Source organism: Pomacea canaliculata, linkage group LG5 (genome assembly GCF_003073045.1).
Source record: "Pomacea canaliculata isolate SZHN2017 linkage group LG5, ASM307304v1, whole genome shotgun sequence".
NCBI lineage: Eukaryota > Metazoa > Mollusca > Gastropoda > Architaenioglossa > Ampullariidae > Pomacea > Pomacea canaliculata.
In genome coordinates, this window is record NC_037594.1 from 22012107 (window position 1) to 22036817 (window position 24711).

Consider the following 24711-nt stretch of genomic DNA (forward strand, 5'->3'; position numbering starts at 1 on the left):
TGACAGGAGTATATAGAGACGAGAGTTGAAAGCCTAAGGGGGGCGATCTTTGGATTAACACAGACGGTGTGTAAACGTGAAGAAGCTGTTTTGGAAGTTGCTAGCGGGAGCAAGGTGTGTCGTGAGACAAGAAACGAGTGGGACCAGAGAGTCTCGCTGCAGTCTCCAAGAAGCTCTGCGATTGTCTGCGGAGAAGTGAACTCTACTGCTGTGTGCTGGGAGTGAGGCGCCGCTCCAGACGGCTAGAGGTTGGACAGCCGGAGTCGGTGCGACGACGACGACGACACCTGCATCTGGAATGATGGTGGCCCGAGTAGAGGACCCCCCCCCATCCCAAACAGCTAGAGAAGGCCTGTCTTCAGCAACTCTACTGCTGAGTGCGGGGAGCGGGGACAAGAGCCGCCGAGAGGTAGTCAGCAGAGACCTGACTACACTGAAGCAGGTGCCGAAGGACTGATCGAGGCACCATCGTCACCCACGTGGAGGGGACCGTGAGCCATTCATACTCCTTTGAAGAATGATCAGGGTAAGAGCCCATGTTTGAACTGTTTAAGAAGACAGAGACACTGTGAGAAGCGAACTGGTAGAGCGGGACATTAGTAGTAAGTAGCGGTGCATATGCATCCTTACTCCTTGATTTGTGTGTTGCCGAATATTTGTGCACGTGGACCTTTCGTGCGATTTGAAAGGTGCTCTTTAAGACGTATCTTCACCAGTGCCTTGTTATTGACAGATTGTCGTAGCTACCAGTTGATTTAAGTTAACAATTGTGGAAACTGCTGTTCTCCTGTGTATGCTTGTTTATGTTTTTATGTGTATTAGTAAAAGAAACGTCCCAACCTGAAGTGATCTCATGTCGTTTTTCGTAAAAGAATGCGCAAGTCCGACGTCAGGTCGTGACAGTGTGTGCTGGATGTGTTGCACTCTAGTCCTTTTGCTACAGACAATCGTGCTGAACGATTATCTGATTCGTGTTAACCACATACCTCTTGTGGATCGTGCGAACAGTGCAGTGAAATTTTAAACATAAATAAAAGCATAAACATAAATAAAAACAAATTTAAAAACAGCTGGACCGAGATTTACCTCAGTCACCCATCCCCCATAGTTGGCGCCTTTGTGCAGGCCAGACTGAATAATGTCAACCCCTACAAAAGGCGTTTCTTTTCTTTTCTCTCTCTTTTTTTTTATATTTTGGTTTGGAATGTATAGGTAATTCAAGGGACGTCGATTCCAAAGCGAAAACATTAAACCTCGTCTGCAGCAAACTGTCTTCAGTCTAGTGAGAAAAGATTCGTTCATGAATCTTCAACAGCTGTGGTAGCTCTGTAAGTACACGTTCAAATCAGTTTTACTTCTTGGCCCGTATTTCAGGCTCCACCGAAAGCCTTTTTAAAGTCTGTGAAGTGACATGTAGGTCCCGCTGATGCTAAAGATGCTTCTCTATCAAGATGCGACAATTAAAGATCTCAATTGTGCTCCTGTTAGGTTAGTTCAGAAGAGAGCAAGCAGTGTGTATATATATATATGGTCTACGGTAACGGGACGCTCGTGCACACACACAAAAAAAGCCTGAAGCGACAGAACCGTGATCAGGGGAGGCAACATCATTCCATTCTGCTTGTGACGTCGTGGCTGAGGGTTAGTTCAGTCCCTTGACCAGACGTTGCTGAGGCGGGGGATGGAGTCTATGAAAGTAAGGTGACCAGACGTTTCGGGGGCGAAAGCGGGACATGTGCCGATGATGGTGTCGTCACCGTCAAAAGAACGCCGAATCAGCGTACAATATTCCGATTTTTAAAGACAACAGGGACATTTGATGGACTTGCCAGAAAGCCAGAAAGCGGGACATTGGGCGTCCCGCCCGATGAGCAGGCGGGACACGAGGTCAAAAGCGGGACTGTCCCGCCTAAAGCGTGACGTCTGGTCACCTTAATGAAAGGGTTATCCACTATTGTGTGAATTTCTATGAAATGAGGAAAGCAGATATTTTGATGCTTGTCTATAAGTCTTTTTCTTCTTGCGGGCATTTATAACTAGATCTCGAATGCTCACATCTTTTTCTGTGTCGGTGAGCAGTTTTCAGGCCATGTATCGTACCCACAGACAAAAATTACTTGTACAGCCTTTGTGGGTAGACAGATGATAGTTTTGCTGTTCCAGATTTCGTTCAGCCTAGCCATTGTTCACGTTGCTGTAATTACACAGATTGTTGCCATCGGTCATGGTCAGTAGACATTATAGGTGGTTTCAAACTGTCGACCTTTGAGTTGCCCATTCATTCAAAAATCTTTGTTTTTTTTCTTTCTTTTGGTCTTGCTCCTGACGTCGCTCGTGTTTGTGTTGAACCGTTCCATGTGCAGACATTAGCTACCGATCGTACAAACCTACTGAAGTAAAATATTTGAATGAAAAGGCGATAGGGACTAAAGGGACATAAACGCTTACTTTTGCCTTTAAGGATGTTTCACGCAGTGAAATCCCTTGTTCCAAATACGCGGAGTCTATTTTTTTGTTGACCTCGTAGGTCTGGAGACTGTGGATTACTTCACTCCCTTCGTTATTAATACTTCCGATGTGCTTAGGTACTACGGTTTAGCAGAATGCATGATAACACTTTTATCTACATCATTAGTGCATAGCCTATGCCTTATGGTTTCCTGCAATTGCTGCAAAGGCGAGAGTGCACAAAGTGGTCACACACCTCATGTATGTCGGTAACGAGGGTCAAACCTCGGATGTGTATAGGTACAAAGTTCGTGGTCAGACGAGTTCACTTTTCGTCCTGATGAAGATAATGACTAAACTGAGCAGAAATATACTTTTGTCATTTTGTAACTAGACAAACAACTCATAGTTCGATGATCAGGTGCCAACGGCGTTTAATCGGAAGACATACGGGACTTCGAACACACACACATACACAGAGACAACCGAGAGGTTTTTATTTTTTAGATGGCAGATAGCTTTGTCATCATATTAATGTATTTCGATGGTTGTGGGAACACCGTGATCTATACCCGTCCATGCATGCCCTATTACTGTCAATGTGGCCTATTTCGAAGTGCATGTGTTTCATGATCGAGGCCATTATATACGTATACGTAGACAGTACATACACGTATATATATATAGACAGCACGGCTTAAAGTGAGCGAGGCGAACGTTTATCTTGTACAACATCCATTCTATTCTAGCTCCTCGACCCAAAACGAGTTTCGGCAATCTTCAAATCTTCATAGATGGCTTATTTTGTCCTTGAATTATTTCTCTCTGTTCGCCCCCCCCCACCCCCGCCTCGCTTTTTTTTTTTTTTTTTTACTTTCTGCGTATATTTTCTTCACATTATTAACGCACAGAGTAAACTGACAGCTACAAACGAGAACCGTATACAGAAGTAGAATAAGAGAAGGGTCAGGCAGAGACGAAGAGACTATAGTGTAATGAGTGAAGTAGGGAAAATACCACCAAGACCAAATTAAGACACCAAAATGACAATCACGTACAGTTCTTCCCAGATCCCACTCCATCTCCTTTTGCGCCGCCTTTCAGTTTAGATAGCTTTACCCCCTCCACTCCTCATTAGCTTTATGCATTAATGCATTCCCATTTTCCAGGCCATGGAAGTCTGCTGTCTTGAATAGGACACGTGTGAGTGCATAAGGTTTAGTACTAGCCGTGTAGATCATGGTACACATCAACACATTTTCTCGAACTTGCCAGTAGATGGCAGTGTCAGCTTGGTGTTAGTGGAATATAGGCTGCAATGGTCCAATGTCCATCCTGACGATTATTTACACAGCCCATTTTTTTTTTTTAAATGGATCAAGTCTACACACTGTTTAACCTTCATAAGCATAAGCCGTGAGGTTTTCTCTTTGCAGGTTATCAGGACTGACTTGCATGTTTGTGTTGTTCACAGTTTATGACATGGGCACTGGATAGGTGGCTTATTTTAGCATCGGTGCAACAAACCTGATAGCCTCTCCAAATTTGATGTTAGAGTTTTAGCAGTGATTGCCGAAGCACTCAATAGGAATGGCATACAAGGTGCTGCAACATAGCATACCATGTATGGTGAAGATGCTACAGAGAGCACCTGGGATCTGGGGTAGGGGAGAGATACTGCGTATCATCAGCAATCGACATGCTAGCTCCTCTACCTTAGACCTCAGTGGCATTCTCCCACCTATTGCCACCCCATTCAACGATGATGAAAGCATTGCTTTTGACAAGCTGGAGGAGAATGTGAAAAAGTGGAATGCCATTTCCTTTAAAGGTCAGTAGAATGCATTTTTGTATGTGGAATGGGATTGAGGAGCCTGAATACTGAAAAAGGGAGAGGTAAAGAAATGGTAGTGAATTTCCTTTAAATAAGAGATAATTAAAAAAGACAAATATGCGTGCATGCACACAAATACATTCACTGTATTACAAGGGGACTCAAAATCCATCAGTCCATTATCACCCCCTCCCCACCAGTCCTGGTATTCTCATGTGTCAGCCTCTTTGAAGCAAAAGAAAATCATAGCACTTTTCAATCTAAATTATGTAAACTACACCAATTTGTGCCTTCAATACCAGCTTGTTTATTTTTACACAAAACTGAGATGGATTTTAAGGTTGACATCACAGTGCATGGAGCATAGTATTTTGACAAACTTGTAATATTGTGCTTGCATCATAAAATAGGTGGAGAGAGAATTTCAGAACAATCACTTGTGAGTTTCAGCCATACTCGTTTGTAAATTTGGGATTGTCTGGGGGCAAGCAATGGTGATAATTATCTGAATGTTTTGATAACTTCAACGCTTAGTCTGCAATAATACATTTTTTTTCCCATTGTGAACACCCTGAATCTTTTAGTCTCAGAAATCATTAGATGTCATGAACATTTTTCAGTTGATGAAATTGATAGTGCATTTTTCGTCAACAGGCTATGTTGTACAAGGTTCCACAGGAGAGTTCCCTTACCTGTCTAAAGAAGAACGCGTAAATCTTGTACGATTTGTTCGGAAAATTGCTCCAAAAGAGAAGCTTATTATTGGTGGCTCTGGTTGTGAATGTAAGTACGCAGTATTTTGTCAGAAGACTGGGTCTATAAGTTACTATGATACCAATTCTCAACAGCTGAGGAAGTCTATTTGTTGATGAGCATAATTCTGAAAGAACCCTATCAATAAAGTAGTCAAGCAAGTCAACCAAAGAATAGCTGTTTTATGCTTTGCCAGCCACCGCTGACACCATTGAACTGACTGCCAAAATGGCTGAAGCTGGAGCAGATGCTGTAATGGTTGTGACACCTTGCTACTACAAAGCAAGCATGACCAACGATGCGATGGTGGCTCATTATACAAAGGTATAAATCTGACCAATGAAATTCATGAAATTGAAGTTGTGTAGGTTCCATGAACCACCAATAGTAATAGCACAATTATTGGTTTTTTTTTAGGCAAAACCCTTATTTTTGCAGTTTTCAAGTAACCACTTAAGACATTAAATGTATTTGTTTATGCTATCATAAAATAACCACAATACTGTGTGCAGGTAGCAGATAACAGCCCAGTTCCAGTTATTCTCTATAGTGTTCCAGGGAACACAGCATATGACCTGGCACCAGAAGCAGTTTTCAGACTAGCTCCACATCCTAACATTATAGGCATGAAAGAAAGCGGTGGTGATGTGAGTGCTTTTTTTTTTGATAAAGACAAATTTTCTTGTACTTTTTAATTAAACTGAATCCCTGTGCATACAAAACACAATATTTGTTTCTCCTTTTTATCATCATTTAAAAAATGTAGACATCATTAAAAATGTTAGGACTATTTCTATTTCAGATAACCAAGATAGGGACTATGGTTTTCAAGACAAAAGATACTGACTTCCAGATATTGGCAGGATCAGCTGGATTCTTGTACTCATCATATGCGATGGGTGAGATATTTTTCATTCACATTCTGTTGCTATGAGTCAGAAGAATGTTTTACTTTTGAATGTACTCTTTTGGCTTTGTTCATCACTGCAGCATGACTCAATTGATTGTCTCGTCATTTCCCGCTGGGTAATTACTGACACATTTGCGTGACATAACTTAGCAACAGTTATGCTTGCAAGTATTTACTCTTCTATTTTCACACCATTGTGTATTTTAATAGAAAAGTGTTTGGTTGCTCCTGACTGACATCTTTGGTTTTTTTTAAAAAAAGACAATTTGTTGTCACTTCTATAATCAGTTGAATATTGTTACTCTGGTATGACTTGTTGTGTCATTGTTACTGCTTATGTGTGTCATCTCCTGGATATCTGGCATAGTTAAAGTATACTTTCATATATGATGTACTTAGTAAGCTTTTCTTTCTTCTGCACATAAAACACGTAATCACAAATCAGACAGCATACATGTACAGCAGTAAAACTGGACCAGGTTTCAAATGATTGTAGGAGTTCTAATGCTTGACAAGAAAGGATGACATAAGATGGGTGAGGGAATGTGGGCAAAAACTGTTAAAAATAACTCCTTCCCCCCAAAAACCCACTTTTGACTTTGTACATCCTAGTTTTCTAGAGGAAAGAATATATTTGGTTAAAAATATTTGATTTGTTAATGCATACAGGTTGTGTTGGGGGTGTATGCTCTTTGGCAAATGTTCTTGGACCAGCACTGTGCTCTCTTGGGGAATTTTTCAAGAAAGGTGATCTAGCTGCTGCTCAGAGACTACAGCAAAGGCTGATTAGTCCAAATGCATGTGTGAGTATAATTAAAAAAAAAAATTGTGGTCTTCTCAAACCAATCTAGAATATTTACTTTTTCATGGTCTTGATGAGAAGGCAAGATGCTTTGACACTATCTTCATGATCCTTTTGTTTTAGCTTAACAGATTATTCTTTGGTGCATGTTATTTGGTGTGGAAACGATTTTGTAACATGCATCTAAAAAAAATAATCCCAACAAATTTTTTAGGTGTGAACAAAATTAAAACTTTATGGTTACAGGTGACTCGCCGATTTGGTATCCCAGGTCTTAAGGCAGCTATGGATGCACTGGGTTACTATGGTGGACCAACACGCTTGCCCATGCTTCCAGTTTCCGAGAAAGATCGGGCAACTATAATTCAAGTCTTTGCAGAGTCAGGATTCATGTGAAAAGGTGATTTTGAAGTGGATAGTTCACTGCCCTTTTGATTGATACATACTCAGAGGTTAAGTGTTTGAGGCAAGGTAACAGGCAGTGGTTTGTGGATGAACTCATTTGCTGAATGTTTTCTGTTAAAACAAATATGCATTTATACCTAGAGTTAATCAGTTTTGCAGTTAAACCATGAAAGTATATACATGTATGAAACATTGTGTCAATGATGGAAGTTGTTGGATCATGTGACTAGAGTCAGTAATAAAAAGCTGTTATCTCATAAAGAGTGGAGATGTACAAGTGTTTAGCAAATTCATATGTAAATTTTGAAAGTCCATTTCTTTTATATTATGTATTTTACTCTTAAGCATTTTTTTTTGTCACCTGTGGCTCCAGAGCCATAGATGGTAAGCAGCCCTACTGCCAGCATAAATTCCAGATGTAGGATCATAGTACAGCAATTTGTGGCTTGTGTTTTATTGTGGAGAAAGCTGGAAAAACACTACCTAAGAAAAGAAGTGTTGGAAAGATTTGGTGGTAAACCCAGAATGCTATTTTGAAGACCATTGAGAATCTATACAAAAATTAGAAAACTTTGAATCATGAACTTGTATTTCTGGATCTAATTGTGGTAGGTCTCGTATATTGTTTCATGTATGAATGGTGTCTTGTGTCTGATGTCTTGAGTGCGTCATTTGTTCCTCATCACTTTGGGCACATATATAAGTTATGTATAAGAAAAGCCTTTGTCCGCCATCTTCTTTATAACTCTCTTAGGGACATTCTCTGAACTTGTGCCTCTTCGATTCACCTACAAATCTCTTCATCCTTATCTGCAGGGGTTTGTCGAGCTTTGTGTTGTGTGTGTCGTGCATATGAAAGGTAAGTGTACGCAGTGTTTGTATGGCGTAAATGAAATTTCATGTGTGCTTTCAAAATCCTCTCCTACTCTTAGAAGTTTAAAAATTTAACAATGAGATGCAGGAAGCTTTGAGCTTACCCTGGACTTAACCCTCATCAAAAGTACACATTTTAGATATGAAGAAATTTCAGTCACTTACTGTTTGTAAATAAACTCATTAAAATACTGTTAAAAGAAACTTTTATTGGCAGAATTGTGTATGTTAATAAACGAAAAAATGAAGTGCCTATTTTACAAAATATATATACATCATAAAAATCAAAAGCCCAATCCTAAGATAACACTGCCCCTTGAATCAGAGAGGTCATAAATGGTCAACAAAGTTAACAAAACACTGAAAATTTGTCTAAATGTACAGCCTAGATGTATTTTGATTTGTTCATCAGTCACCATGGCCATGTGACTTATATAAAACAGAACCTGTACTACTCTTAAAAACTGTTAATTATGGTATGGTCTGTCTTAATAAAAAAAAAAAACCCAAAAAACACTGGGATTATCATGCACCAGTATAAGCAGGCAAGAAAAAAATAACCATGCTGCATTTTACTAATAACTATTATATATATATTCATAAAAAGATTTTCTATTGATAATGAAAAAACTTTATATTCTTTCAGCAAATAAAAAGGATGAAATGTTATGTTCCATTAACCATAAAGAAAATCAAACTAAAAGTTGATAAACTGTACAATAAATGTCAGAAATGACATTATATCTTCCCGGAGAAAAAAAGCAAAGTGAAGAAGAGAAGAACATGTACAGATCTTATTTGGTAAAACATATAAAAATCAGCAGCTTTATGAACGTAAAGTCTGAATATGTTTAACATCCATGGTTCAGAAAAAGTGAAAACAAATAAAAATGAAAAAGCTCATGCAAAGTGAATTAGAATGCAGAAAGCAGTATTCAGTGGAAGGTGAGGGGGAAATTGTCATTTTTCAATGTTGACCCAGCAACAAAGTAAAGCCACAGGCCCTGTAAACAAGTGTTGCATGCTGAGATAAAAGCCAACACTCAATATATAACCATTGAGGGGGTTGAAGGAAAAAAGGTGTTTTACGCCGAGCCAGCAACTAAGGCTATGTCACGGAGAGGCAGCCAGCCCTGTAAACAGATGTCACATGTAGAGAAAGAACAGTGTGCCTGAGACGAGAGCTGAACCCAGGACAGCTGTCATGGAATTGTTGACAGGCTGGAGCGACTAATAGAAATCATGTGATAATATGCAGTAGGAAAAGAAATGGCGTTATCTCCCTCTCGGCATGTTCTGAACAAGAAATAAGTATTCTAAACAGCAAAAATAAGCAACCCAACTCCATAAACAATATTCAAAAGGAAAAGGAAACGTTTACAGAAGCTATTAATAATTTTGAGACTAGCTGTGACCAGTTAAACAATTAGGTAAACTGAGACATGAGGTTGACAAATATTTGCTCATGCATTTACCAAAACTTGTCGCATGCACAGTGTTATACATTCTTAATTTCAAAGAAGATACAATAGCATTGTTTTTTTTTTTTTTTGCTGTGAGTCTACCCTAAACATATTGTCAATGTGAACCTTTGCAAACAGAAGAGTATTTGCACACCTCAGAATGCTGTTCTTTGGGTACTAAGTTGTAAGCATCAGGAGTTACCACTGATACTTGTCATAACATATACCTGACAACGTTCAAATCTCTAAGATACAAGAAATGTGCATACAAAAGACGTAGGAAGTCTATGAAGCTGAAAGCAACTTCAGCATGAAACCTGAAACCAAATGTGATGATCTAAGCATATTGATAAAACTAGCTTTCAGGTTCACAAACTCCTTATAATACTACTATAAAAATGCAATTCAAGAAGCACCCTCAAGTATCAGTACAAAAAGTGAAATTTCAGTTTAGTCAGATAAATTTGTAACAAGAACTATGGCCAGTATCAACAAAGAATATCATTGTCATAAAAGATCCACAAACAGCTTCCTTTTAATGTGAAAGACTTCAAGAATGGCCACCATTCGATCATATAATATCATGAAAGAAGAATATTGCATCACAAATATTTGCTGCAGAAACAGCTAGTATTGAGAACCTAAATTTTGTCAAGACAGCTAACATTTTTATGGCACGTGTACATGCCAGCAAGCACCTTGATAATGAATCTTTTATGTCCTTGTATTCAAAGTATATAGGGAAAATAATCTTTATGTGGATACATATAAAATAACCATAGTGATCACACATTGCAAAACATTATTAAACATTTCTGTGAAAATTGAAGTGCACCATTTTTAAGAAGCATAAATATGACAATTTATTATTAATTCCATTTCTAATATACATATATCGTTTTATTTCTTCAAATATTAAAATTTCATCAAAAATAAAAATATCCAATTCAGCCAAACAATGTAAGTTTGGAAACAGTCTGTGCCCTTTACCGTAATGGACATTACGTAAAACAGAAAAAACATGCATTACACTTTTTCAAAAACTTTAGTTATCAGCAGTCTAGTATTGCAGATAGATCTTTGAACTACCTGGTGAGTTACTTTCATAAATCTATAAGCAGAAATGCATTGAACCAAACATATCATGCAGTTCCTAATAATTTTTCATAAGCCATATAAACAACCAACATCATCGTAACAACGAAAAAAATATTTTAAATGAATCTGAGGTTCAATGTTTAACATGCAATGTTAAAAATCACAAGTCCCAAAAGATTTTAGCTCAAGAGATATTCCAAATCACTGTAAATATAATACTCATAGTTCTGATAACAAATTTCTCTCACCAAAATTTTGCTTAAAATCTGATTCATGATTAACTTTTTCAAAACTGCTTGAAGAAAGTCTTGCAGTTATTTTTATGTTGCATTATTGCTCATCTAGAATCTTAAGTCCTAGAAAACGGGTAGCAATGGAAGGTATAATAATAAAGACATTAAAGGAACATTTTGTGTCAAACACATGTACAAGAAACCAGCATCTTCTGTCCATAGAAAAACAGACTTCAGGCTGCCTTTATAGGCACATCCCTATGCATTATTAGCAATACAAATATAAAACACATAGATTAAGTCTTATTCAACCCAAGCTTCTCAAGATTACCTATAGACTTTAGCTTATCTATATTACTACTGAGTTTCTGAATCAGAAGATTATTTGCAAGTGCCTGTAGCATGATATCACTATGATGAATATGAATTGCCAAATTCATAATCTTTAAGCATCAGTGATAAATAAGTGACTTCTTGTGCTATTTTAATTTGTCAAATTGTATGTCATGTGTGTGTATATATATACTCTCTATTTATACATAAAATATCTTTCTTCTTTGAGTAACAAAAAGGTAGTATCACAATGGAAGAAAAACGTGGATGAAGAAAAATGCATGCATACATTCACACTCTGTTCCTTCTTCTCTGTGTCTATGAGATAATAGTAGGGTGCTCAGTGTGCCAAGTGTGAAAGGCAGAGGATGTACCAGTGACTAACAATGCTGTTTGCAGTAATAGTTTACTGACTAAACCATTAAACCAAGATACTGGTGCTGTCATACTTGTACTTTCTTAATACTTATATCATAATACCCAATATCTGATCGTTATAAAAGGCTTATGCTACTGCATAAGTGAAAACCTATCACCAAGGTTTCATAACAATGATGATCCTACTTCCTATGCAAGATGAGTTTTCTGAAATCAAAAAAATAACACAATAATGAAAACTGCATCTGCTGGTCACACTTCCGCATGTTTACTTTCACTATTTAGCCTCCTTTTGTGCCTGCTCCATAGTTCAAGAGATTAACATGGCAGTGTGCATGGCCAGCAGACGTGAGTGAGGCATGCAACATGCACAGAAAGGAAATTAAAAAAACACTGCGAGGCTCATACACTTTGCCTCCTGTCTGCATAGTACATACACTTGCAAATTGTTGAGTGCAATCTTTGCAGGTGTGAGGTTGATGATGATGCAGCAAGTGGACAGGCTGTGTTTGGAAGACCAAGTTGACAAGAGCGAGAGGTAACACAGACCTGACTATCGTAGTTGGCGTGACCAAAGAACTTGACGGCAGCAGTTTTTTGGGAGAAAATGGTGAAGAATCCAGGCAGCAAGAAGGCTCTGCAGGATATATGCAGCATAAATAAGAGTTACATAACCTTGCATGACTAATCCACCACTGACCGTAACTGAAGACTGAAGATATGGTATCATCGACTGTTGCCAACCATCCATCTGGAAATCTCACCCTGCAATGAAGTCAGATACATGTTAAAGTCTTTTATTACAAATTAAACATCTTCAAATCTGCCAGACAAGGAAGCAGGCATGGACAGACCTTAGGGTAAAACATTAAGGCCACAAGCATCTGGTGCAAAGATTCGTGACATTGCAGAGAAGAAACCTTTACAAAGCAAATCAAGTTAAGCACAGCTGATTTCCTGTTATAACTATTATACTTCCATGCTAAATCTCCCCCAATTCTCAAAGCAAAACAAAATACCTGTAGCAAGAACAAAGCCTGGCTAGGTACTTTTTGATGATTATCACATATCTTCACATATCATGTATTTCCTTCAGAGGAAAGAGCTAATTTAACAGTCAACTGAAGTTGTGATGTATAGGTAAAAATTAATAACCATCCTTTAATTTTGATTCTTCTCAGTTGTCTATAAAGTCAGACTTTGTTCCCATTGACCTTCATGCATTCTCTGTGACATGCTCACAGAGTTCATGCAGCCTTTGTGAAATAGTCACAGAACTCAGTACACTCTTTGCATGCTAGTCAATGCTTGATAAATAATCATCACATATTTTAGAATTGTAGAAAATAATATTCTGTCAGTAAAACATGTTTATTTCAGTTTCTAAATATTATTTTGGCCAATAATCTTTCCAGGGTATACATAAATTTTTTTTTAAAATCTACTTTTTTCATTCAAGCAGTCTTTGTATACACCATTTATTATGCTAGCAACTCTATTTTCCTTCTAAAATAAATCAGCTAAAAGTAAGCCTTTGTTAATCAAAACACCTACATTTGTTCTATTTACAATAAAATCGAATAGAATATAATGCAGGAGTTTCACTTTGAGATAATGCTGTTAAAAGGAAGAAGTGACCCACCCACAAGTCTCCCCTTCTATTACAGCAGACAGATGTCAGCCGTGGTGAAGGAATGCTGCTTACAGGCTAGTGGGGTTCAACATTTGATTCTAATAATGATTGGGTAAAAATCTGACTTATAAATATGCCTTTTCATTCTCAAGATACTTGCCTAGAAAGAACCCCATAAAATCAAATTAATGATGTCACTTTTGTACATTGGTAATCCAATTAACTTTTCATTACAGCTTTCCCACTGGCTGGGGCTTTACAATGTAAAAGTATCCATGTATAGTTCATACACACATATATAAAACTTGTTCTGGTAATCTCATTTTTAACTTAAAATGCAACGCAAGCTAAATAAAGAGCCATGCAGTTAATGCCAAATATAATGCAGGTAATGGCTAAAAGAGCAGGAAGACTCAACATCCTCTCATTTAACATCGCTGCCTGCTATGGTCACCTCCTCATCAAAGAGAGGGCAAGGCTGGCCAGAGTCATCCACCAGGCAAATAAAATTATTGGTAAATCACAGCTGCCACTTTCTGACTTGTACCTTCATGCAGTCAGAAAGATGGCATATAACATCATTTCGGACCTAACGCACCCTCTCCATCCCAACTTCCAGCTGTTGCCCTCAGGCAGGCGCTATAAAGTGCCACGTGTACGGAAAGCTGCCTACCAGAGGTCCTTCATGCCAGCACCCATCACCAACCTAAATAAAGGCACAAGGACTCAGGAGGAATCAAACACAGACTGAAGAGAAGAGGGTGCTGACATCCATTATCAGCCATCACCTTGTTGAATGTGAACTTCCTTCAAAACAAACAAGATGAACTCTCTGTGCTCAATCTAAATAATTAATGAAATGCAGGGATTTCTGTCACAGGCTAATAGATGACATAGATAACAATTTGTAATGTTGTTTGCCTACATGTGATGAACAGATAGTAGTATCAGCTGACAAAGTACTAGGAGGATGAAGAAAATGCAGTTCAGACACGTTTCGTTGCATTCTGCAATGCCAATGCATTTTTTAAAAATATATAACAAGAAATATAAAGTATTGAAATTTTATTGATTATTTGACGGTGATCCAAACTACCATGATAATGCATCTTTACTCCTAACTGTGTGTGTTAAATGTCTGAAAGTATGCCTGCCCTTATGAGCAAAAGCAAAATTTCTGTCTTGGGTCTCCTCGACAGACAATAAAGTCTGATTTGATTTGATTTGATTTTTGATTTTCAACTTTCATTCCATGATTAAATTTAGGCAGGCTTCAGAAATAATACGCATTTTTCAAAATATCTTGTCATGAAGCTCGGGGCATAGGAATGCAAAGATGGCCAGAGGGTTGCAATTGCTGCTGCCTTGGGCTAATTACACTCTAGATTCTCTGCCGCCTCACACTGACATTTACGTGTTTGTGAACACTTACACTAAATTGCTAAAAATGATTCAAACAACTCAGAGCCCCCAGCAAATGTCCCCAGTTTGATTTAGCCCTGCCCACTGTACCCTCCTTACTTACCCTCTCCCATCAGTAACGCGGTCTGCAATTGGTGCCATCTCATCTGATTTTCTATTCACTACCTATGTCCAGTTGTTCCCAATAACAAGCGCTATTGTTGGGCACTAGGTTTACAGTGGCCTAACAATTAATAAGCATATCCCAACTGCTGGTCTCCAATTCTCTGGGAGATCTCCTGAAGCGACAACGCAATTCTGAATTCTGACATAACCCTGTGCTATGTCCATCCTGAGTAAGTGGGCGCGATTCACAGGCCTAACTGATTCCAAGGGAATCGGAGGTGAGACTTCCTGGTCTTTTCTTTATCCTTACGGCCTAGAATCGCCACAGGCCTACCACTGTGTTGCCGACATAATGCCATCTCCACCGCTAGCTCATTCCCATGGTTACCAATGCCATCTTATGATAGCCTGTTTAACAGTGCATCTGCCCGACTTATGAAGGGAGCAGATGTGCAAAACCAACACTACAGCCTTGTTCTTAGTTATCATATGACACATCTTAAAGTCTACAGACATCCAAGATTTTGTTTAAATGAATGCATTTGGTAAAATATAGTGTTTATTCAGATACATAATACCTTTAAAAGCGCTGCTTAAAGACAAAACTCTTCAACACTGAAGAGGTTCTCGACCAATTCATTAAAGTGCTGTACAAGAGCTCAGTGACTGCTGTACTGCTGAATAACCAAATGGGAGCTTTCTTTTACATGACAGTAGATATTTTTTGTCAAGGGTGCCCCCCATCATCTATGCTGTTTAACATTTTTCTGAAGAACATCATGTGTTAAAGCCTCCATGATCATCACACTTCCATTTCTATCTGTAGAAGGACCATTTTCTATGCTTTGCAGATGACATTGATCTGACAGCAGGTACTATTAGAGAACTGCAATACCTTACCAACAGACTGACAGTTCAAATGCATATAGAATGGAGACAAGCACTGGACAAGAGTAAAGTCATGGGCATTGGTGACTGCAAAGAAGATATCTATATGAATGAAGCTTAAAGAGGTAAGCAACTTTGTAACCACCCTTTCCAATATCAACAGCTCTACAACAACTGCAATGGTTTGCCTGATAGGGTCTGGTGTGTCCATAACATCAGGTTTACTACAAACCTACAATCTCTACCAGTCCCTCATACATAATACCAATCCTTGTTTACGGATGTGAAATGTGAACCCTACTTGCCAATACAGAGAGGGACTCCAAGCATGTGAAAATAAGTGGTAGAATAAGCTACTCCAGATTTCGTACACAGAACAGAACTTTTTACAAAGCCATGGTTGCCACACTCATAGGACACCAAGAACCCCCTACTTTCAACAGTCGAACTGGTCTGCCATATGACCTGGCTAAACACTTTGTCAAAGACTGTCTTTCAAGGTACCTTGGAGGGCTGATGACGTTGTGGTGGCCAGAGGACAAACTCAAATTTGAAGGCATGGACTGGTCATCCAGAACAGGACCTGCTTACTATTGCCCAAAACAGGCATGAGTGGCAGGCCTTGTCATCTACTGCATCTATCCTTGTGCTCCACCCAACAACCACTACCAGTCAAGGGATGAATGAATGAGTCAGGTAAAATGCAAAAACATTTTGCCTTTAAGTGATAACAGCTTAGCTGATTGGACTGTGACAAGCCCAGCTTGACAAGCATTTGTCAATGATCTATCACAACAAGCCAAAAGTCATAGACAAGCTGGCATGCAAAGCTAAGGCATGATTACTTATAGTTAATAAAAATGGCCAATTAAAAGGTATACACTCTTTTATGCACCACATCTATAAACGAATATAACTAGAAATACCCACACAAACAGTAACTCTTTCTCAGCCTCTCCCAAACACAGAATCACATATTCATATTCCATACAGAAACAAATACATGTGCACATACGCCTGAATGTGCATGCACACACTCACAAACACACAAACACTTACTGGGAAGGAGTAGATGAAGAGAAATACCAGCAGCAGGATCAAAGCCAACACTAGAAAACCAATGATGACCCACTTGTAGTTGTGCCAGATGATATATCGCAATGTCTTCAGTGGTGAAGTGAACCATAAGAAAGATGTTGCGGGGCGCCTGTACATGGGTGTAAAATTGTTAGGGTCTGTGAATGAATGGATATTTTGAAAACATAATGCTGCATGTATAAACAGTCTTTCCTTTACACTCCTTTTCCCAGACCTCTTGTAAAAAACACAACAAAAAAAAAAAAAAACAATAAATAGCTATGTAAACATAATTTTGAGAGGAGATGAATTTATGTGTATTTTGCACAGGTGGGAATTAAAACTCAAGTCTGACAAAACATTTTATTTTAAATGCAGGAAAAATAGAAACTTTGTTATTGTGACAATGAAATAACATATTTGTTTTGACAGCTATATTTCTTATACAGTATATCATCCTTTCAAGCTTTCCTAGCCATGCATATTATTATGATTTATCAATTATATGTTATTGGACTAAACTGGCTAAATTTTTTATCTTGAGCATTAACCATACTATGATGTAATGCTATTTCATTACTTTATCACATTTCCTTACATTATTATAATTATTTTCTTCTCTTCATCATCATTATTATTATTCTTAAAATATGGCACTGACTTTGGTTCCTCTAGTGTAGGATTCATGTTTGGATCTTCACGACCTTTTCCAGCTGGCCGCTGCTCTGCTTCAGACTCTGTCACAAGCTCCAGCTCCATTTCAACTTTTCCCTGTAGAATGACAAGTTTACAAAATCTGCTGGGTAGCACCAGTTAAGCAGCTTCCTAACCATCATTAGATGAATCTATCTCCATGCTAATAATTTTTTTCATTCATTTATCTGATCTAGACTGCAAAATAAGCTGCAAATTAAACTCTAGAAAGTTATAAACAGTGTGATCACTGCACTTAACTGTCATCCAAACACATGCGATATTAATGAGACCTTTGTGTGGAAAAAAAGATCTGGTATTTATTACTCCATATTATGGATGGTATACTGGTACAAAATAACAAGAACAATCCTCTCCATACGGCCACAAAAATCTTAAAACAAAGTTAAAAGACCCTGCAACTTGACTGACTTTTCTGACTGTAAATCTCAAGCTGAATAATGACCCTGAAACCTCCCACCCTATTTATTTGCCTACCCATTGAACTTTCTAGAAAACCTGTCCACCCACTTCCCCAGTAGTCATGTGGTTACCCATTTGTTCCCACACCTTGACTCATGCACCCTGGCTTTGACCAAAGTGGTGAAGTTTGCTGGCCAGTCAACTCCAATATCCAAGGTCAGATCGCTACTGGGCGAGTCTTTGGAAGTGTGCATGGACGTACATATTTAATGGATATGTACATGCAAGTACACACGTCTATGTGCAAGCATGCATGTGTAGCTCATTCAAGTGGGCATCTATACATGTGCAGGTATGTGTGTGCACCTACAAGTGGTGCATGTACATGTGTCCTCTGAACCTTTCCCATAATGCTAGTCCTTTTTCACACCCTTCCTTTTGCAATATCATGTTACTCTCAGCTCTTGTTCTTGTTATTTGGTTCCTCTTTGTGTTTTCTGTATTTGATTTTATTCTTCGTTTAGTATGGTTGTTTATTATTTTATAGCTCATATATTATTTGTTTTCCTTTCCCTCGTATGCTGCCCATATTTTGTTCTTGTTTTTAAGCGCTAAGAGCATACTCCTTAGGAATGTATGTGCTTCACAAATTTGCATTTATTATTATTAAGCCTTGCCTGCAATGCTTTGTCTGGGTAAATTAACCCTGTGGGCTAGAACAGGAAAGTTCAAGGTCACCTGAATGGGCTGTGTTACATAATACACTACAGGCAGTCCTCGACTTATGACATTGTTCCGTTCCTACGTCGCGTCCTAAACCGATTTTCGCTGTAAGTCGGACCATACGTATATACTGTACGTAAATCCTATCCTAACACAGTAATAATTAAAAACACATATAAAATACATTTAATAATGAAATGAAACAGTAATGATAAACAGTTATAATAAACAGTAATTAAAAAACTCTACGAAGTTCAAGTTACAATGTTTACGCTGCAAAACAACTTAAGTTGAAGCAAGGCTTTATACAGTAAATGAGAGATATGTCGTAACCACGAAACATCATAACTCGGGGCTGATGTAACCAGAGGACCGCCTGTATTGATAATTTTGGTATTATGCACGGTTTTCCTATGTTCTTGTAGGTTTAGGTAGAAACATATAGGTACTGTAGTCAAACGACTCCAGGTAGTTGTAGACTGTTGTTTGTCCCTCCCCAGCCCTGAGAGTGTGTGCAGAGTTTGTTACAAAAAGAGCAAATGCAAAGAGAGTGTACAAGTATCCTCAGGTGTGTGTTGCTTTAGTCAGCATCTGTCACTGTTGATCAAGGCACTGTTACTGCTAGTTTGTGTTTCAGTACGTGTCAACACTGCCAGTGGGTCATGGTTGATGTGGTAAGGAGTGTGTTGCCTTTTGCCAGTGAGTCTGCTGTCTGCACACTTCAGAAGCCATTGTATAACTGTAAATAAAAGTGTGTGAAACTACAACTGCATGGGCTTTATCAGAGAGATTGGCACTGTAGCTTAGGACCCTTAAGCCACTAATGACATCATAAACACCTAGGTCTAAAGTATCACATTTAATTAATACACAATTCCACTTTTCCATCATAACACTGTCACACTGGTGTGCACAAAGCTTCCCAAGCTCTCTACCTAGAGAGGCACTCTAACACCACCACCTCCAGGTGAAACTGTTAACATATTGCTCCCTATAAAAAAATGTTTTATTACATGAAAGTAGATAAACTATAGTAACAACTGCCAGGGTCTTACACAGTTAATTGTGATCCATTCCACATGCATAACAAATGTGCTTACCGTCAAGACTCGTTCCCCTGTGTCGTCATTGTAGCACGGCCAGAAACCACAAAGGCGTTTGGCCTCAAACAGGGAAACAGTTTTGACGTTAGCATTTGGGGCATTATCTGGCAGCTGAGACAACTTGCAGGCTGATGATCGCTTTGCTGGTGATGGCATGCTGCTTAGATTCAGCTGCAATGTGCCTGTTATTTAAAATTAAGTTTTTGTAGTTTTGTAATAGTCTGGGGATATATGCGTTAAAAAAGAATGTTTTTGATTGTTCTGCGGGAGCTGACGATTGCAAACTGCTTATTTGAACATGATTTTATGCAGGGAATTAGTCATTTTAGGACTTGGCTGATTGATGAATATAACTAGTGCTTGTACTAGTGCAGAGCACTTTCACTTTCTTTAATTAAAAACACAAGACAATCTAAACCTAAGGTAAGCAACATCTTATAGCTCACTTATTTGTTGTCACTTTTAATATTTATATATTTGTTCCATCTGTTATGTGATATTGAAGCTTCTTTGTTAAGTGGATACAACTGAACCAAAAAATAAAGCACAGCTGAGGTTCAAGGATACAGAATATGTCTATTCTCTTTCTTCCTAGAACTTGTTTCTCTGTGCAGTGTGCAATGTGATTAAAAGCTCCTGTTTTCAGATGCAACAGTAAAACAAAACCTAAAACACATTTGAACAAAGGAGGATATACTGTTAAATGAGAAAAAATATCCATGTAGCTCCATTTACCCAAGAAATCATCAGCAGAAAATTTATCATTGTCCCAGATCTGAATCATCAGAATTGGTGCTGTGCGGAGTTCTGTCTCATCAAGGCTCCAGAAATGTTCCTGTACAAATATATGTGTGCACTAATGAAGTTTTTATTCAACATCAATAATTCTGATAATACTGTATACAACATATGATCTCCATATGGCATTACAGCAGTATCAAGTACTTGAGATAATGAACAAAATGTCACATCTGAAAAATAAACACATTAAGTTAGTGTTATACTAGGTGGACTACATAAAACCAGCCTGCTTGCAATCTATATATCTACCTGCCTGTGGTGCCCGCATGGGCATTTCGCATGATAAGTATGTTGAGTAAAGTGGTTTGGCATCATGTTGACTGTCAGTGGTGGGAACAAGGGGGCATTTATAATTAGTTGGTTTTGACAGGAAAATGCTTCCACCTAAAGGTGATTTCACACTGTGAGGGTAGAGGGAGGCAGGAGGAAACAAGAGTACTAAGGACCCCCCTCCAACAGCCAACCCTGTGAATAAATGTCACATACAGTCTCCTAAGATGAGATTTGAACCCTGCACCTCTTATTGCAGTGGTGACAAGCCAGTGTTTTAACTATTACACTACTTTTCTCAGAGGTATCTTCCATGACACATGACACTCTGCTTGGATCTGCAAGGTGGACATCTTGCAGTACTGGGACTTGAGCTCTGACGTTATAGTATAAGCTTTGCAGGAAAAAAGTAAATATGCTTCATCTTCTATTTCTAATTTAGACAGGGGACATGCTACATTTCATGAGGCCCACATCATTTCTGTATCGTAGCTTATGTGTTGTTTTATCAGATATTCTAAATCTTAAAGTGGATATAAGTTACTCATTTCAGTTGGTATACAATGCATATACTTCTAAGCATGAGCTGCTTTCTAGATCAGAATGCCAGTTCTGGGCAAAAACAATCTTTCATTCATTGTCGGGGTGTATGTATGAATATATTAACACTTCCTACACCCAGCTGCAACCATACAATTCCAAAACCATTTACACAGCAATTCTTTCACGAAAATATGCCCAATTGCCCAATTCCTGCATAAGTAACAGCACATTTCGAAAATAACTTCTCTAGGAATATTGTCACTTAATTTCCTTAGACACTGTAAGAGCTGCATGGCTAGTCCTTATCTTTGCTTTGGTTGCTAAGTCAGTTACTGCACTAGTGAGAGAAAGTTTTGTGGTAAAATAAAAGCCCAGATATTTATGAGTTGATGACCTCCAGTTTATGTTACTCTTAGACCAGTACCAGGTAATCGTATACAGATTTAGGCAAACTTCTATAAGAAAGGTTCAGATCTACTTCAAATTTATTACTAACCTTCTTTTTGACAACCATGGTTTTTTCTGCTACCATGTATTCAAAAGGAAATACAAATCTCCAGTTGAAGTTGCCTTCTCCATTAAGTGACCTATAAAGTAATCAGTTCAACATCTCAGTTTTTAGCATGCATATAAATTGTGTACAAATTAGAAATAACAGTGAATAATATTGAATGAAAGTTACGTACACTTTCAGCATCATAGAAATAATTTCAGATAGCTATGTGCAACTAGGTGCCTGTCATCAGCTCTCTTTCTGAAGCTTTATAGATATAACATGTCAGTGATGCACAGAAAGTATTCATAACTGGTAATGAGACACACTTATGAAATGTGTCTTCGAATTACCTGTAATGGACATCTGTCTTTTGTTTTTGATCAATGCCAGCCATCCAGCCTACCACATAGATATCACTCATCTTCTCTCCTGTGATAGATTCCTCATCAAGAATTACATCTACTGTATTCCAGATGACACAGCGCAAGACATACCTGTTGCACACATATGCCAATGTACGTAAAGGAGTATGTTGGATATTAAGTACAGAATATTGATACATGTATTTTGACAGACAAGGTATGTATATAGCACCAATAATGTAATGGACTTCACCTAATGCAGCACTGGGCTATCAATCTTTAGTTTAACAGACATTTTTCAATAAAAGCAGTAATTTTTCTTATATATTGTCTAAGGGTAGATGCATGAGCGCTCCTGAGAAATTTTAAGATTATTATTTCATTTGCGAATTTTGTATACCCTTTAAAGTACACATTAATTGCATAAAATGGCATGCAACTATGCGCAAGACAACAAATTCACTCGTGAGAACCAAGCACTGAACAGATAATAGAAACAGTTATTATACTGCAATACTTTTTCAAAACAACCCTTACAGTTGTGACTTCTTTTTAGTAGTAACTGGCAAGAAAGAAAAAAAGTTTTGATATAGCAGTTTCTTACTTCTTTGCTTTCCTGGGTGTGATGTCAAAGGGAGGACCAGGAGGTCCCAGTGACTTTGGAAATATGTCTACCCAAAGATGAAGCTTACCCTGCCACAGTATTAATGCCATAAATATAATACAGACATGAGATGGGATAACCATGAATGAAAAATGCACTATAGTGTGTCCTACTAATGATATATATACTTTCTAATATTTTAAAGATGTCCTTTTGCAGTTTCCTTTGAGAAGTTCCACTAATCTTATAACAGGTGCTGTATGCATCTATATGCCACACGATTTTTATTGTGCTGCAAAACAACGGAACTTTTCCATATCCGCCACCTACCCGCTATTGAATCCTTTAAACGTGCACTGAAAAGTCACCTCTTCTGTAAACATTACTCCTCACCACCTTTCCCATAATGCTAGTCCTTTTTCACTAACATGTTACTCTCAGCTCTTGTTCTTGTTATTTGGTTCCTCTTTGTGTTTTCTGTATTTGATTTTATTCTTCGTTTAGTACGGTTGTTTATTCTTTAATTAATAGCTCATATATTATTTGTTTGTTTTCCTGTCCCTCGTATGCTGTCCATGCGTTGTTCTTGTTCTTCAGCTCTAAGGAGCGTGAGTATGCGCTTTACAAATTTTGCATTTATTATTATATGTTTTGAGTGTTGAGGAAATTACTTTTCACCAATACAGCAATACTTGTCAGCTTGGGGTTCAAATCTTGTTTTAGCCATGTTAATTCTCTAAGGACACAGCACTTGTTTACTGGAATGTCCATTGGAGATTTTCTTCATCAGTCATGCTGTCCACAGTGTGAGACCATTTTTCATATCAGAAATCATTTATGCATATATGAACAACAAGATGTATAAAAAGGTGCTTAGCTGCTTCCATCTGCAGTTACATATAAGAGAAATGGTGAAGGGCTGGCAGAGTTGGGGGATGAGGGAGAGACTGCTGCATAAGTGATCGGATAGCCAATCCTGCATTCAGCCTGCACCAAAAGAGAAAAAAAGAGAGAAAAGATGAAAAGATCTGGCCAACCTGCTCAATGCCTGGCTGTAGAGGGTTAAACAAAGGTCTAGCCTCAACATGTTCCTTGACAATAGGAAGAGTATTCAGCACATGAAGGGCCAGGCGCTCCTCTTTTGGTCCCATTTCCTCACTTGTAGCCTGGTCTCTCTCTAAAATTATGCAACAAGAATTGAGCTCATTTGAATGTGAAAAGTTATGCTGAGCTGAGTAATACATACAATGATAAATTTTCTATTAATGACCTGAATAAATGATTAATAAACAGAATCAGCATTTACATCAGATTAAAATTCCATGGCTTAATAGCAATGTGGGCGATGTTTATACTTTGATAAAAATTGGGGAAAAGGCGGCTTACAGATTTTTAAAGGACCAGAAAAATTTACACCGATCACTGAATTCTTATCTGTATTCTCTAAGACATACCAAATTCTGTCAAATTGTAGACACGCTGCCCAACCTTCACTGAGTCATTGCTGTAGAACATTGGACCTGAGAGGCGATTTTTCTGGCAATAGTTCTCTAGAATTTGTTTGGGCTTCTGACTGTCTCTCCACATGTTGATACCTGACCTGAGATAATACCAGTATTTTTCAGAAGTAGGATTAGTAATGTGACTGCCCCTTCCAAAAAAAAAAAAAAAATTTGTAAAACATGCTACATGCTAAAGCAGCATGTGATCCATTACAACAGTTAAAAAAGTACTATCAATTCACAGCTGGGCATCTTATTAATTCCTGCCCCTTATCAAGTCAATGACAATGACTGACAATGACCAACTTTATTTGTTACAGCGGGCAATTTGAAAATGGGAAGGTGCTCTGGTTACAAAGAAAAAGAAATAAAATAAGAATAAAAGTAAGAACAAAGGTCGTTGCAAGGTGCAGCATTAAAAGATCATATTAACAATGAAAAAAGAAGGCAAGTGACAATCATATATATAATATAAAACAAACAACAAACTTACATCAAGAATGATCATGCGTGTGTACATACAACATCACACACAC

The 24711-nt window shown here is 38.1% G+C and overlaps 2 protein-coding genes across 12 annotated transcripts in view; one reads left to right on the top strand and one right to left on the bottom strand.

Moving 5' to 3' along the window:
- The first annotated feature begins 2520 nt into the window (after positions 1 to 2520).
- Positions 2521 to 8219, top strand: LOC112565420 (4-hydroxy-2-oxoglutarate aldolase, mitochondrial-like). Of its 3 annotated transcripts, none has more exons than XM_025240876.1 (8): positions 2521 to 2585; positions 3885 to 4279; positions 4937 to 5065; positions 5232 to 5359; positions 5548 to 5682; positions 5838 to 5934; positions 6615 to 6748; positions 6994 to 7750. In XM_025240876.1, exons 2-8 carry the CDS (start codon positions 4039 to 4041, stop codon positions 7141 to 7143), a joined length of 1014 nt encoding a protein of 337 aa, XP_025096661.1. In that variant the 5' UTR covers positions 2521 to 2585; positions 3885 to 4038; the 3' UTR covers positions 7144 to 7750. The 3 variants fall into 3 exon arrangements, with proteins under 3 accessions (XP_025096661.1, XP_025096663.1, XP_025096660.1); XM_025240878.1 differs by lacking the exon at positions 2521 to 2585 and having other exon boundaries at positions 3741 to 4279; positions 6994 to 7147; positions 7526 to 8219; XM_025240875.1 differs by lacking the exon at positions 2521 to 2585 and having other exon boundaries at positions 3746 to 4279.
- LOC112565419 (myoferlin-like) overlaps positions 8215 to 24711 on the bottom strand; it is a 76187-nt gene continuing 59690 nt past the window's right edge. For all 9 annotated transcript variants that reach the window (XM_025240867.1, XM_025240868.1, XM_025240869.1 and 6 more), the window contains 10 exons: positions 24128 to 24273; positions 23711 to 23850; positions 22674 to 22762; positions 22058 to 22201; positions 21708 to 21798; positions 20333 to 20432; positions 19595 to 19779; positions 17317 to 17426; positions 16638 to 16785; positions 8215 to 12295 (listed from right to left, as the gene is read on the bottom strand). In XM_025240867.1, coding sequence (XP_025096652.1) covers positions 12257 to 12295; positions 16638 to 16785; positions 17317 to 17426; positions 19595 to 19779; positions 20333 to 20432; positions 21708 to 21798; positions 22058 to 22201; positions 22674 to 22762; positions 23711 to 23850; positions 24128 to 24273 — 1192 coding nt within the window. In that variant the 3' untranslated portion in view covers positions 8215 to 12256. The remainder of the gene's footprint in view (positions 12296 to 16637; positions 16786 to 17316; positions 17427 to 19594; positions 19780 to 20332; positions 20433 to 21707; positions 21799 to 22057; positions 22202 to 22673; positions 22763 to 23710; positions 23851 to 24127; positions 24274 to 24711) is intronic.